Source organism: Ambystoma mexicanum, chromosome 1p, assembly GCF_040938575.1.
Source record: "Ambystoma mexicanum isolate Mex_15411 chromosome 1p, UKY_AmexF1_1, whole genome shotgun sequence".
Lineage (NCBI taxonomy): Eukaryota > Metazoa > Chordata > Amphibia > Caudata > Ambystomatidae > Ambystoma > Ambystoma mexicanum.
In genome coordinates, this window is record NC_090921.1 from 975,234,718 (window position 1) to 975,249,942 (window position 15,225).

General features: G+C 48.5%; 1 protein-coding gene across 4 annotated transcripts in view; it reads right to left on the reverse strand.

The window, feature by feature from the left end:
• The window catches only part of CIAPIN1 (cytokine induced apoptosis inhibitor 1), a 342,573-nt gene that overhangs the window by 60,711 nt on the left and 266,637 nt on the right, over positions 1–15,225 (reverse strand). For all 4 annotated transcript variants that reach the window (XM_069654074.1, XM_069654083.1, XM_069654066.1 and 1 more), the window contains exon 6: positions 13,174–13,247. In XM_069654074.1, coding sequence (XP_069510175.1) covers positions 13,174–13,247 — 74 coding nt within the window. The remainder of the gene's footprint in view (positions 1–13,173; positions 13,248–15,225) is intronic.

Sequence of the window (15,225 nt, forward strand, 5' to 3'; positions counted from 1 at the left end):
CAGGGACACAGATCGAAACATTGCAATTAGATGTTGGACTGTTGCGCCAGGACATGCAGAGCTTGGCAGAGCGCACTAGCACGCTGGAGACACAGGCGAAGGAGAATTCTGGCGAGCTCAAAAACACACATGCGGATGCTCATGTTCTGCAGCAAAAGGTCAGTCTTCTGGGGGACAGAGTGGAAGAGGCAGAGGGACGGGCCCAGAGAAATAATATTCCCATAGTACGCTTGTCTGAGGGGGAAGAAGGCACAGACCGGACAACGTATATAGAGAACATGCTGCTCCAGGCGATTGGGCAGGGTAACCTCACACAGGGCTTTACAATTGAGAGAGCGCATAGGGTGCTCACTAGGCACCCCACCTGGCCCCCCCACCCCTCAGGAGCACCCGGGAGACTGATTATTGCTGAAGTAAGGACAGGGAAAAAAAGATTGGCTTATTCCAGACAAGGCAGAGAATGGAAGAGAGCCCCTGCAGATCTGGCGGTCTACCCCGATTACACGTTCCAAGTGCAGAAGAACAGGGGGCAATTTTCAGTAGCTAAGGCTAGACTCTGTATGGCTGGACTGAAATACATGTTGACCTACCCAGCACGACTTAAGATCATATATAAAAACACAACCTGTTTTTTAGGATGCGCGGGCATAGATGGACAGGGAGGGGCTAGGACCCTGTGAAAAGGATGAAGACTACAACCGAGGAAGACGCAAAGGAAGCCCTACCCAACCCAAGGCTAGAGATAATTAAGGTACTTTTGACTGCATGATCTGCACTGCTGGGTACTCAGAAGGAACTGTAATTGAACAAACATTCTGAGACCAAGGAGCCTTTTGTTAAGGGACAATTTCCCCACGGAACAGGTCCTAGATGCTTGCAACTGGCTTTTCTTTGCATATGGCGGTGTCTATTAGTAGTCAATGCTTTACAACAAGGAAGAGGTAACCGTGCCTACGGCTGTGCCTGCCACACCCTTCAAGTTCTAGTGTGAGGGCAATTGTTTTTGTGCCCATCCGTTGTGCACTGCCCCAGTCAGGACAGCGTGGGGCGAATGCGGGGAAGCGGACATGCCTGAGCAAGGGTAACAAAGCTGGGCAGTGGTTTCTTGTTGGGGAAGTTGAAAGGGGGAAAGGGTTGCCTGCATGTATGTTGAAAGGGATAAGCAGTACAGCATTCTGGGTTGGGGCACAACAAGACCAGGAGGGGGAAGCCTATTGCGATGTCAGAGACGGTCAGCCAATAAGAAGGGGATAGAAGCAATTGACGGGGACTATAAACGCACTTTCCTGGAATATAAGGGGTTTGAATACTTATGTAAAGCGAAATAGGGTATTTTTATATCTCAAGAGATGTAAAGTGGACATTGCCTTGCTGCAGGAAACATCTAGCGGCTGAAAAACAAGCACCATTAGCGGGTAAATGGAGGGGGCAGGTATTTGGTTCCCGTATTCCGCCTATGCTGATGGGGTCTTGATATGGATAGCAGCGCCCTTCCTACCCTTCAAGGTTACTCACATTAAAACGGACAAACAGGGCAAGATGGTGCTAGTGCAAGGCCTTCTGTAACAAGTAGAGACATGTCTGGTCAACACGTATCCCCCCCAACCCCCCCAATCACAGCGCCGCCAAGTTTTTTCAGACTCTATATTCACGACTAGGCCCCTATCGGGATAGTAATATGATATGGGGAGGAGACTGTAATTGCACGCTAAACCCAATCCTGGACAGGTCAGACACCAAATACACTAAACTAGCTCCGCCTGCCAGAACATTACAGCCGCTCCTAGACTCTTGCTTTGGAAGACGCCTGGAGAGTTCTCCAGCCAGACGCCAGACATTATTCACACTTTTCAGCACCACATGCAGTACATACAAGGATAGGTTACTTTCTTGTGGAAAGAGAATTGGTATATCATATCACGCATGCCGAGTATAAAGGTAGGGTCTTGTCGGATCATGCCCCACTTAACCTACAGTGGCAATATGTGCCCCCTAGAGCCCCAATACCCACATGGAGGCTTAGGGGTGAATCGCTGAGAGATTCCCCCATTTTGGGACTGCATCACTGAATATGTCTCGCACAATCTGGGCAAGTACCTTCTGGGAGGCATTGAAGGTGGTGGTTAGAGGGGTCGCTATAGCAGGGACTAGCAGTGTCCAAGCAAACATCAATAGGGAACTATCTTCTGCTGAGGAACGATTGAGGAAATTAGAGAAGTCTTGAGAGCAACATCCAGACAGCAATGCAAAGGCTAGGGAACTAAACAGAAATGCATGGATTGCTGGGAGAGGCTGGGCAAAAACAGTTTTGCTAAATACACAGAGAAGCAGCACATAGATGAGGACAAGCCTGGCCAATTGCTGGTATGGTTATACAAGAAGGAGGTGCAACAAAGCCCCATACACTCTATAAACACAGGACAGGGGAACGTATGCTACCCCCAAAACTGGGTTAATGATGCATTCCGAGAATTTTACCAACAAGTGTACCAAGAGGGACCCTGGTGCCAGACACCCACCTAGTGGATGTGTTAGACGAGATTGAGCTCCAAAGACAGACCCAAGAGCAAAGCGATAGCCTAGAAGCGCCCGTCACCTTGGAAGATGGAACAAGTTACTTACCTGTAACTGTTTTTCTCCAGCATGGGTCTGGCATGGATTCACATGCTCATGAATATTCCCCGTCGTCAGGCGGGGCATCCTCGGTAAAGAAAAAATCAGTTTCAGTTTTGTTTCTGAACGGTCTTTCTCCTAATAACCAATCACTGGTCTCTGGGTCATACTGCACCCAGCCAATGACTGCCCTCTACCTAAGCCCCTCCTCTGACAGCCATCTTCGGATTTGGTTGTAACTGGAGGGACAGCCCTAAAATCGGACAGGATCTAGTGGGCTGAGGGAACGAGATGTGTACATTGAATGTTCCGGTCCTCTCTAATTTCGTACTGCAATCACTTTTAAGCAGTTTGCGATTTCTACCTACCCAAGGTCCCCATGCATCGGAAATGAATCCTAATCAAGAGGTGAAGAAACAACCATTGACTATGACTGGTTATATGGTAGCCTCTTTATTATTTTAGTGGCTAGTCTTGTGAGTTTTTTTCTTCTTTTCTTTAAAAAATATTAGGTGTTCAGATAAAACAAGAACACAGAGGAGCACCGTGCTATTAACTTAACATAGCTAGGTCAAAGACAACAACTGTGTGTATAGGCAAAGGTAAATGTGAACAATGCAAAAAAAAGAGGTGCAATTCTTCTCCGGTCTGTACATATATGCAATGGCTTCTTGTAATTGTTATAATTGAACAAGAGGTGTACACAATATTCCTTCATAAAGGTCACAATCTCAGTTTCAATACTGTGAAGCATTGTCTTAAAATACTGTTTTTCTTTCTAATACATTCAAACAGACCAGTAGAGTTAGAAAAACACAAAGTCCTTTTATTTGTGAGGCACAGATATTAAGCCCTAACTAGGTTGCTGTGGTTAGGGGCAATTATATTGGTCTATGTAGTAAAGGTTTGAAGGAGTGGTCAGCTGTGGCTGATCCCCAACCAAGAGAGACTGGTCCGACATCTGTTAAACTGTGAGGAAGATTCAGTGTGGTCCTTAGATGTGGTAGTAAGTCATTTTCCCACGAGGATCACTGATGTTTCGATTGTTCTAATTCACAATCTTCTTCTGGGGCCTTATATATTCAGGTCTCCCTAAAGATAAACAAAAACAAGAGTGTCCACTCAGAAAAGTGCCAAGTACCAAGTGTTTCTTTAATAAACAATGAGTGGAAGGATAAAAAGCATCATAATGGTGCTGGTAGAATTAATAAGTGAAGGGCTGAGGGCCCTCATGGTCCAGTGACTGACCTGTCCTGGAAGCTGGGTGGAAACTCCTGTGCTTCCAGAGAACTGTAGGGGTGATTAGGCATAGGCTGTGCGGAGAGGTCACAGTCTGTGCAGGCTGCTACAAATATCCATGTGGTAGCCTAAGTGTGTAGGTCGATTTTGATTATGCGGCCCTATGGAGAAGGAGACACAAGAACAGCAAGGTGGAGCTGTGTCAGTAAAAGGCACTACTATGTGTGGCGGTAGCGCTAGTGAAATGGCCTCAAAGGAAGGAAAAAGTGTCGGTTTCCTAGAGAGGAGAGGCAGGGGGGGCTGGAGCTTGCTCACCTGTGTGTAGCTTCATGCGGGTGAGGCTGGGGTGGCTGCGCTGTGCGTGGTCAATCTGGCGAGGTCCCGAATTCGAATAAAGTGGAGCTGTTCGTGGTGTATAATACGGCGCAAGCGCGCATGCACAGTGTAAGTATGGGTGCGCATGCGCGCTTGCGCCGTATGGCACCTTGAGCATGAAGGAGGGGTGCGTCCACAGCACCACCCTCGTCTCGTGGAAAGTCAGGTATGGGGGCTTGCAGGAAAGGGCCTGGATCTCTCCCACTCGTCGTGCGGAGGTGATGGCCACAAGAAACGCACTTTTCCACGACAGGAACTTCAACGGTGCCGAATGCAGAGGCTCGAATGGCGGCCCCATGAGCCTGGTCAGCACCACGTTGAGCTCTCACGCTGGGGCCGAAGCCTTCCCCGGCGGGAACGATTGGAACAGACCCTTCATGAACTCCTTCACCAGGCGATGGGACCACAGGGATGAGCGCCGGGGTTCTGGTGTAGCGGGAGATAGCTGCCAGATGGATCTTGATGGAGGCATGGGCCAGCCCCGTCTTGGCCAGCGATAGCAAGTACAGCAGCACTTGAGGGGCCGTAATCCGCAGAGGGTTAATCTTCTGTGCCCGGCACCAGACAGAAAGCCTCTTCCATTTATGTCATAGCACTTGAGAGTGGAGGACGCCCTGGCCTTTGCAAGCACCTCCTTGCAGTCCGCAGGGATATTGTACCCTCCAAACTCTAGTGCTGCAGGAGCCAGGCCTGCAAGTTCACAGACCCCGGCTCGTGGTGGAGGATGGCGCCTCCTTCTCTGGAGAGGAGATCCGTGTCCGTCGGCAGTTTGACTGAGGGGGACGGCGACATGTCCAGAAGGTCCGGGAACCAGATCTGTCTTGGCCACACCGGTGCGACGAGGATCATCCTGCACCGGGACCTACTGAGTTGGTTGATGAGTCACAGCAGGAAAGGTAACGGCAGGAACGCAAAGAGGAACAGGCCATCCCAGGGGAATGAGAAGGCATCGCCCATGCTCCCCGGCCGGGGAAACCTGCTGGCGAACCTCCGGCACTTGGTGTTCATCGCCATCACGAATAAGTCGATCTGGGGATTGCCCCATCGTTGAAATAGCAGATCCACTTGATCCTGCAGCAGTTCCCACTCGTGGCACGAGCGCAGCTCCCTGCTGAGTGAGTCGACAATGGTGTTCTTTATTCCTGCAAGGTGGAAGGGTACCAGAAACATCCCTTGGGCGACGGCCCAGTGCCACAGATCCTGGGCCTCCTTGGATAGGGCTGGGGATCTGGTGCCTCCCTGCTTCCGGATGTAGAACATCGTGGTGGTGTTGTCGGTGAAGATCCTCACCACCTTGCCCTTGAGGGCCGGAAGGAAGGACCCGAGGGACCAGAACACGGTTCGGAGCTCCAGGACGTTGATGTGAAGTGACCTCTCCTCCGGGAGCCAAAGGCCTCTTGCGTGGAGATCTCCAGGGTGCACTCCTCATCCCTCCAGGGAGGCATCCGTCGTCACCGCCTCCTGATGTGCCGGGGGTCTGGAAGTCCATACCTGCCGCGAGATCCGGTGGTGGAGCACACGCGCGCATCACTTGGCGAAAGTTCTCGTTGAGCGAGATTCCGTCTTCGAAGCTGCCCGCCACTTGCATCCAACGGGCATCGAGGAACTCTTGTAGTGGACGCATCCGCAGCCTGCACAGGCACACGAGGTAGATGCATGAGGACATCATGCCGATGAAGGACTTGATGGACCTTACCCTGGCCTCGTCCATGGTTGACAGCCGTTGCACCTTGCCCAGCATGGTCTTCGTCCTCTCTGATGGGGAGGCCAATCGCGCTACTGTGTCAAGCCTGGCTCCCAGAAACAGTGCGACTTGTGATGGAACCAAGTGGGATTTCGCGAAGTTGATGAAAAATCCCAGATCATTGAGCAGTTGGACGGTCTTTGCCGTGTGTACGACGGCGAGTTCTTCTGTCCTTGCTCGGATGAGCCAATCGTCCAGTTAGGGGTAGACATGGATCCCCTGCAGGTGCAGCCGCACCGCCACTGGTGCTAGGCACTTGGTGAATACCCTGGGCGCCGACATCAATCTGAAAGGAAGGGCCTTGAACTGGTAGTGCCGCCCTTGGACTATGAATCTTAGAAACTTTCGATGTCCTTTTAGAATGGGGATGTGAAAGTAGGCATCCTCCAAGTCCAGTGACGATAGGAAGTCGCCCTCCTCCAGCTGCCCCAGCACATGCTGGGAGGGTGATCATCCGGAATTTCTGGGCCTTGATGTACTTGTTTAGACGACGAAGGTCCAGGATGGATCGCCAACCGCCGGTCTTCTTTCTTACGAGGAAGTATCGCGAGTACACTTCGGAGCCCCGGAGCCTCTTTGGGACGAGCTTGATGGCTCCTTTCTTTAGCATCACCCTTACTTCCAAGCAGCAGTTGAGGGATGTGGTTTTCCTTCCTAGCCACGGGAGGAGTGCGGGGACACTTTTTTTAGAAACTTGAGCGTGTGTCCGCAAGCCAGGGCATCCAGCACCCATCGGTCGGTGGAGATGGACTCCCACGCGCTGACGAACTTCGCCAGCTGGCCTCCCACCGGGGTGCTCAGGGGGGCCCGACGCTACGGCCGATTCAGTCCTGCTTGGCAGCAGCCTTGCTGCCTTGGTGACGTTGACGAGGTCCTCCTGACTTGCCGCGTCCTCTGTAGGCCTCCTGCGACGAGGAGCAGGGCGCCTGACGGTATGTCGAGGAGCCGCCGCCGAAACCCTTGGCGGCACCTTGCTTGCCTCCGGAGTTCTGAAAGAGTGGCCGTCGTTGCTGCAAAACTCCCAAGGCCCGAGCCATCTCGGCCTTGATGGCCTGCAGTGACCCGTCCACCGTCTTGCCAAACCGGTTGTTCCCATCGAAGGGCATGTCCAAAACTCTGGTTTGCACGTCCTGGCGGAAATCGGTTGCCTTGAGCCAACTGCGCCGTCGAAGGCAAACACCGTTGCCCAACTGTCGGAAACCGGTGTCAGCAATGTCCGTGGCCACCGTTATGGCATAGTCCGATGCCACCTCACCTTCCTGCAGTATCTCCAGGGCTTCAGCCCTCTTGCCGTCCAGGAGAAAGTGCAGCAGAGGAGCAATCTTAAACAGTTACCTGTCGTAGCGGGCCACAATCACAAGGGCGTTGGCCGCTTTAATCGTCGTCTCCGTACTTAAGGCCTGGATCGCCATTAAGATCGCTCCCGAGTTGTCCTGTGGCCCAGGCACCGGCTACGACGGTTGGGGAGTGGAATCCTCCGCCTCCACGGGAACCTCATTGGCACCACCGTCGCTCTCTTCGTCCGCCTCGTCGGAATCCCTCCCGTGGGACCAGACCTCCTCGAAACCTTTTGTTCAGGAGCTTCACGACTCCAGCCAGCTCCTCTTCAGAGGCTTTATCCGTGTCCGTGATGGCCACAACCCCCCCTCCTTTTTCCGCCGGGGTTCTCACGGGGTCTTATCGATGGGTTGACAAGAGGATTCCCTCTGCGGTGGAAGGGAAACTCTGGGCCCCCCATGGTCGCCTCCACTGGGGTAGCCTCCATAGGCTTCGCCAGGGCCGCCAAGACTCCCTCGATAGAGGCCTTAGCCGGGTGAATTAAGGCCTTCACGATCTTGGGCGTGCTTGAGGCCTTCACCTTGGGGGGAGGGTCACTGCCTCGCTCCCCCTCGGCTGTCGTGTCGGGATCGACCGGGACTTCTACCGAAGTTTCGTCGGGTTCTCCGATTTCCTCTTCCCCAAGCCAGAGCGTTGGCTCGTGGTTGATGGCGTTGGTGAAAGTGCGCCCTGCCTGGCAGCCGAGGAGCCCAACCGTTCGGCGCTCCCGGTGCCCGCGGACTCGCGGTGCTTTGCCTTTTGTTGGGCCCCCGTCGCTGAAGCGCCCTCAAAGGACTTAGAAGACCGCTCGAAACTCTTCTTCTCACCTGCTGCTGGGCTCTTCCCCTCCAGCCAGTTGGTGAGGCAGATACGCCGATCCTTCATGGTCCGCTCCGACATGTTCTTGCAAAATGCAGTCCTTCTCCATGTGCGTTTTGTCTTCATGAAGGCAGTAAAGGCATCTAGAATGCTCGTCCTCGAAGACATTCTGCAATCCACATCCAGGGCAGTTCCTGAACATCTTGGATCTGGGCGTCGTGCTTCCTTTGTCCTGGGCCATGTACACGCGGAGTAGGTCTCAGATCTTCCGGAATCCTCCAAGAAGTGCAACTCGACGAAACTTCGAGGGGCGTAGAAAATTCCAAAACGGGGCCCCGTTGATCGGAAGTAGGAACGGTGGAGCTTGAGGCTCGATTGACCGAAAAAATGATAAACTCTTTGAAAAATTGCAAAACGCAGTAAAAGCTTGAGAGCTATAGCACGAGGACTCAACACTTGAACGTGCGCTAAAAATCTGAAGATGGCTGCCAGAGGAGGGGCTTAGGTAGAGGGCAGTCATTGCCTGGGGGCAGTATGACCCAGAGACCAGTGATTGGTTATTAGGAGAAAGACAGTTCAGAAACGAAACAAACTGATTTTTTCTTTACCGAGGATTCCCAGCCTGACGACAGGGAATATTCATGAGCATGTAAATCCATGCCAGACCCCCATGCTGGAGAAATACAAAATACTATTGTGGGTTTGCCGACAACGACGACACCAGGTTCGGATGGGCTACCTAGTGAATTCTTATAAAAGACAACGCACAAGTATTGCCCCCCGCCCCTCCATTTGCTTAGTACCTTCAATGCTTCTTATGAGGCGGGGGTTCTTCTACTTAGCATGAGAGAATCTATTATACCTCTCCTCAAACCCCATAAAACCCAGACGGAATGTAATTCTTCCAGGCCCCTTTCAATGCTTAATCAGGATAATAAGATACCGACGTCCATATTATCGACTAGAATGAAGAGTGATACACAAGTTAGTGCAGCCGGATCAGACGGGCTATGTTCCAAGCCGAAGTAGCAGTCTGGAACTTGAGGCTGTGATGATAGGACAGCATCCTGGGAAACCCTGTGTGCCATAGCTGCACTGGACGCAGTGAAAGCGTTTGATTTAGTGAGATGGGACTGGCTTTATGCAACTCTGCACAGATTTGGGCAGACTCACATCAAGTGGATCCAACTGGTTTACACTAGACCGATGGCTAGGGTTAAAACGGGCAGATGCATTTTGGAGGCATGGGAAAAAGGCACGAGGCAAGGCTGGCCCTCATCAGTGCTGCTCTATGTCCTCGCTATGGAGCCAATTGCCCAGTACCTCAGGACGGAATACAGGGATGCAGGTGTTGAAATAGATGAGGCCAGACACTTTATATCCCTATACGCTGATGAGACACTATTATATAGTCAGAACCCTGAGGATAATCTGGAGCTGCTACTAGAAGCCATGGCGCTTTTTGCCAAACTGTCAGGGATTACAATTAGTATGGATAAATCGGGATTATTTCTGATAGCTGGATTGCACAAGATAGAGTGTAGTGCGCTGCCTGTGCTTGCCTTGCAGTGGAAATTGCGCATGTTTACGAATTTGGGGGTTAATGTGTACCACAACCCAGTGGAGGAACACAAACACGCTACACGCCCTGGAGGGCATCAGTGGCTCCATGAAGTTCTGGACTAAATTGCCTCTTTCAATGATGGGGAGGGCGGCTTTGCTGAAAATGGTGGTATTGCCCAGACTGCTACACTTTTTCGTGAATGTCCCGCTTTACATATCTAGGACCTTTAAGATCTTGGAGGGTATCAGTAGAAGCTCCTGTGGCAAAATGGGTGGAATAGAATAGCGTGATCAGCACTATACAAGTCGCACGCAGAGGCTGGCATCAGGGTCCTGCACTTCGAATTATAATACATAGAAGGGCAGCCACACTTTTTAATAGATTTGCTTGCTGAAGACCATACTCCAGATACACTGATGTTGCAAACTACTGTGCTGCGTTATTATCTAAAGGTTATATTGTGGTTCAGGAAGCCTTGCGATGGCCTATGGTCACAGCTAGTCTCCCTACGGGTGAAAGTTTGGGACAGAGCCCTGGAAGTGATGGGGCTAACAGACCCCATTGTCGGCACAGATTCCTTTGGTCTCCTTAGTGTCATCTTCGTCTCAGGTGAGAATGGGTATATGCAGGTATTGGGAAGCCTGTGGGGTGGCCAACATAGGGGATTTGTTGCAAGATACTGTTTTCGTACACTTCTTACAGTTGGCAAGACAGGCAGACATTTCCACAGGCCAATATATGCTACATAGTGCTATTAAGAGATTACACGTAGGTGACCCGCATACAGCAAAATAATGGAGAAACATTTGATAGTGGATATCCTATATGAGATAGCTGCGAGTGGGCATACTAGATCGCAAATATATGACTTCCTACTGTCTAATGGGCCTGTCTCCCCTCTGGTGATAAGGGGCAAATGGGAAGAGGGTCTAGGGATAACCTTCACAGAAGCGCAATGCGCGAGGATACTGGGATACCACCAGGGGTCAAGTCCGAAAAATGTTAGTGGGGGGACTCATCAACAAACGCAATGGGATGTGACGTCGCCAGACATTTGCATATCAAGGTGAAAGATGTGCATTTCATTAAATTGGCTTTGCATAACCACCCACATTGCACAGGATTAATGGCATTTGCCTTTCATAAAATCAACACACAAAACCAAAACAGGATATTTTCTTCTAATAGTGTTTTTGAAAACGTTAAAATGTGTGCATGTTTTCACTGCAAGAACCAATACAGATGTTTTCCCTGGGACTTGCAATATCGAAATGGGATATTTCACCTTTAGTTGTTTGTTATTTTTCATCAGGTTATATAGTGCAGCGGTGAAGTGTCCGGCCTACAAACCTGATGACTGCATTTTGATCGCTGAGGTCGGCTTTAATTCATAAATTCAAAGAGGACATACAATGTTTCTCTTTTAGCTAGGGGAGACTGAGTCCCCTCGACTTGAGCCCTGGATACCACAAGAAGGCGTCACAAAATGCGAGACTGCAGTTTATACAACTGCTAGTGATGTAGAGGGCGTACATGACGCCTTAGCGGATCTCTAGGTTTACAGGGGTAACAGCACAAGGAAGCCCCAGGTGCAATGCGACTGATGCGGAAATGCTTCATATGGTCTGGGCATATCCAGTGACAGCGTTATATTGACAGGAGGTGGCGAATATACTATAAAAAAGGGGAGGGGGTGGAATTGGACGTGCTTTCCCCGGGTGCATGTCTGCTGGGCTGCTTCTCACACCCCAAAGGCCGGAAACATGTTACTAAACTGAAGGATCTAGCGTGTATCCTAGCCAAACGTAGAATTGCTATGGCATAGAAATCGTTCAAAGGCCCTGGCGTAGAGGAATGGTGGAGCGATCTGTATAGGTGGGGAGTGGTGGAAACTGCAGCACCATGAGGCAGCCCTGGGAGGGGGGGCGTGGCGGGCGGGAAATCGGGGAATGGGAAGTCTTACTACAAACTCCATTTGCTAAGGTAGCCACGGAAGAAGCAGAGACGGATTGTCCCTAGCAAGAGCACATGTGGCTCCTAACTGTTGGAAATGTAGTGTGTTTACAGAATAAGTGGGATGCAGGCAAGCTGAGGGGGTGGGCGGGGAACGTTGGGGCAAAGTTATGACATGCCATAAGGTGACTACTGTTGATATTGCATTTGATTATGTTGTGTTAAGTTTCTATTTGTGTTCCGGTACAAATTCATAAAACAAATTTAAAAAAAAAACTTTTAAAAAACACTTAAACTAGCTGTAAATTCCATATATGCCCCCAATGGTCCTATGTCAGGGTTCTTAACATATATGATAAGTTACTCGCATGCATTCGAAACCTCGCAGTCATATTGGGTGGTGCTAGTAATATTGCGCATGATCCAATTATTGAGCTCTCTAGAAGGGTGGACTTCACAGCGAACTGGACAGATGTATAGTATGGATAAAAAAAAACTTTTAAAAAACACTTAAACTAGCTGTAAATTCCATATATGCCCCCAATGGTCCTATGTCAGGGTTCTTAACATATATGATAAGTTACTCGCATGCATTCGAAACCTCGCAGTCATATTGGGTGGTGCTAGTAATATTGCGCATGATCCAATTATTGAGCTCTCTAGAAGGGTGGACTTCACAGCGAACTGGACAGATGTATAGTATGGATATCTCAGTATACTGTAACGTTGTAGAGGTCATGGTACATTGACCAATATTATGATCACAATTTGTGTGAACACGGAACCAGTGCAAGAATTAACTTGATTATATCTGCAGCATTACTTAACAGCACAAAGGACAGTGGCATCCTGCCTGAGGGGCTATCGGACCTTATGCTAATCCAATTGAGGATTTATGGTAGGGCCCACATTTGCTAGATTGCATATGAACGTGGGACAATATAGACATCCAACAGATAAGGATAGGTTTAATCAAGCTGTAAGAGACTATTTTAAGCTTAACTAGGCATCTGTACATTCACAGGGAATGTTATGGACATAGAAGCCTATGTTGGAGGAATAATGAAGAATGCATCAATAAGAAAAAATAATCCCTACTTTTACGAACTTGGAGACGTAAAAGGACTATACTTTATATACTAACTCATTTTTCAAAAGCATATGACAAATTGTAATTAAGACAACTTAAAAAGCAGGATATAGATTATTTAAAATGAAATCAAGAAAATGATTAGCTCTGCAAATAAGCAAATAACAGTCTACATCAGCAGTCCCATACCTAACCACAGACAGTAGTCCAGTTATTTCTCGACCAACAGAAATAAACAATGCATATAGGACCTTCTATAACAATGTAAATCGGAAACACGAACAGACATTTCCAAAGAAAACCAATTAAGGGACATTCTGACATTCCCAACTTTCAATGAGTCACAATGTGCACAAAAGTTATCAAACCTATTCTTTCTTTACAAGTTTAGAATTCTGCAAAGGGAAGGGTACCTTTTGCAACACACAGTCCTGAAGGAAGAGAATTAGGGCAACTCACCACTTCTTCATCATTCATGTCATTGGCAGACAACGTCCAGAGCTTTGCAGCAGCAGCATCCACAACAGGCTTCACTACAGAGAGGGGGCAGAGAGGAAGAGGCGCAGGCGTTACAGTTCAGCACACCTTAAGGAACATGGACGCACAAACCCTTTCCCATCTCTTCGGAAGTGGATCAGTCACAAAGACCAATGAGAAAATAGGAGTAAAACATTGCAAAAATACCGCACCCAAAGAGAGGAACAAACACTAAGGAAGCTATGGCAGAAGATACCATTGAGGAAAGCGAAAACTATGAGAGGAGGTGAAATGTGAGAGGAATGAGTAGGGAACAAGGGTTGCATGTTAACTGGGCGCATCATGAATATGCATGGGAATAGTTGCATGACACCATTCAGTCTGCCACACAACCATTCTACCCCAGACTGCAGTCATTCCAGTTTGACTCATATGTTAATAAAGCAAAGAACAAGTTACTTAACGCTGTTAACGTTCGAGTGGATGTTCTTCCCACATACTCATCTTTAGATATATCCCTTTAAGCGTCAGCTGCTTCGGAATGTATTTCTCGACAGAGGGTGCTGCGCATTATCGTCGATTTGATGTCCCTCGAAGGCTTCCATCTCCCTTCAAGGTAGAAGTCATTGATAGTATAAATTGCACGCACCGTGCCCATTACTTCAGTTCACTTTTTTCACCTTCTACCCACAGGAAGCTACGGGGTACTACTGCCGGGTGGGCTGGGAGGGGTCATGGGGAATACATGGAAGGAACATTCAGTCGAAAGAAAGTTACCAGGGGTAGGTAACTTGTTTTTCGAATGGATTTTGTACCACGTATTTCTCATCTTTAGATAGACTTCCAAAGCAGTATGAAAGTGGAGGCGGGAGTACGAATTTTCAGGAAAGAAGAACACATTTTAGTGTTTGTCATGAGGGGGTGTAGGGCAGCCTTTCCTAATACCGTCCCCTGGCCTGATGCAGAGTGTAGGCAATAATACTTTGGTATGAACAGACAACCAAGTGGCTGCTGCACAGATGTCCTGAATCGGCACCCCTCTCAGTAAGGGAGAATAGGTAGCCAAGCCCCTTGTGGAGTGAGCACTTATACCTTCTGGGGGATCCTTTCCAGCTAGTCTATGACATCCACCTGGATAACGTCTGTTTAGTAACCGCCGGACCCAATTTATGTCTGGTGCAACTGACAAAAGTAGGTCATCTTGCCTTAGTTTAGCGAGATGTGATAGAAGCTCAGAGCCCACCCTTTCAGGTCTCATCTGTGCAGTCTTTCTTCCTCCTTATTAAGGTGTGGAGTAGGATAGAAAGGTTGGGGAAACAATTTTCTGTGAAACATGAAAATCAAAAACTACTTCAGTAGGAAGGTAGGTCTAACTCGCAAGACGACTTTGTCCTTGTAAATAGTGGTTTAGATGATGGAGTTTTTAATTCGCTCACTCTGTAGGTGAATTTAAAATCAGTAAATAGGATTGTTTTCAGTGTCAGTAGCCTCAACTTCATACATAAAAAATGAGGTAGGGATAGTCCCTTAAAGCATTGTGTGGATTGGGACATGCGAAAAATATATATTGTTATACCAATAGTATCCACTATGCTGTTGTAGAGAAATCTAAAATGAGTTAAATCGATTTAATTGTGTGTATCCTAGCAGCGGATATCACAATTATTTTGCACCACTATAAATACTGAACAGTCCTTGTTTAAGCAAATTTTAAATGAATTATTTTGCACTTAAAAAAGAAAAAGGGCATATTTAAAGTTGAAAAGATACAACCATAGATTGTACACAATTATTGAAATGTATTAAAAAAACTTTGACTCAAATCACATAAAAGAACATATGTCAGATTTTAAACACAAATGCCAAAAATGCTGAAGAGGGAGATTTGGCAGAGTTCGGTGAAATCAAAAGGTCTTTGAAACACATAAATGCAAGGAAGATTTGAAAACAAAGAAAAACATTTTTTGAAAGAACACCAAATCTTTGGCGCGAATAAATGCAAAGAAGATGAGCAAAGGAAAGGGAAGAAGAAAA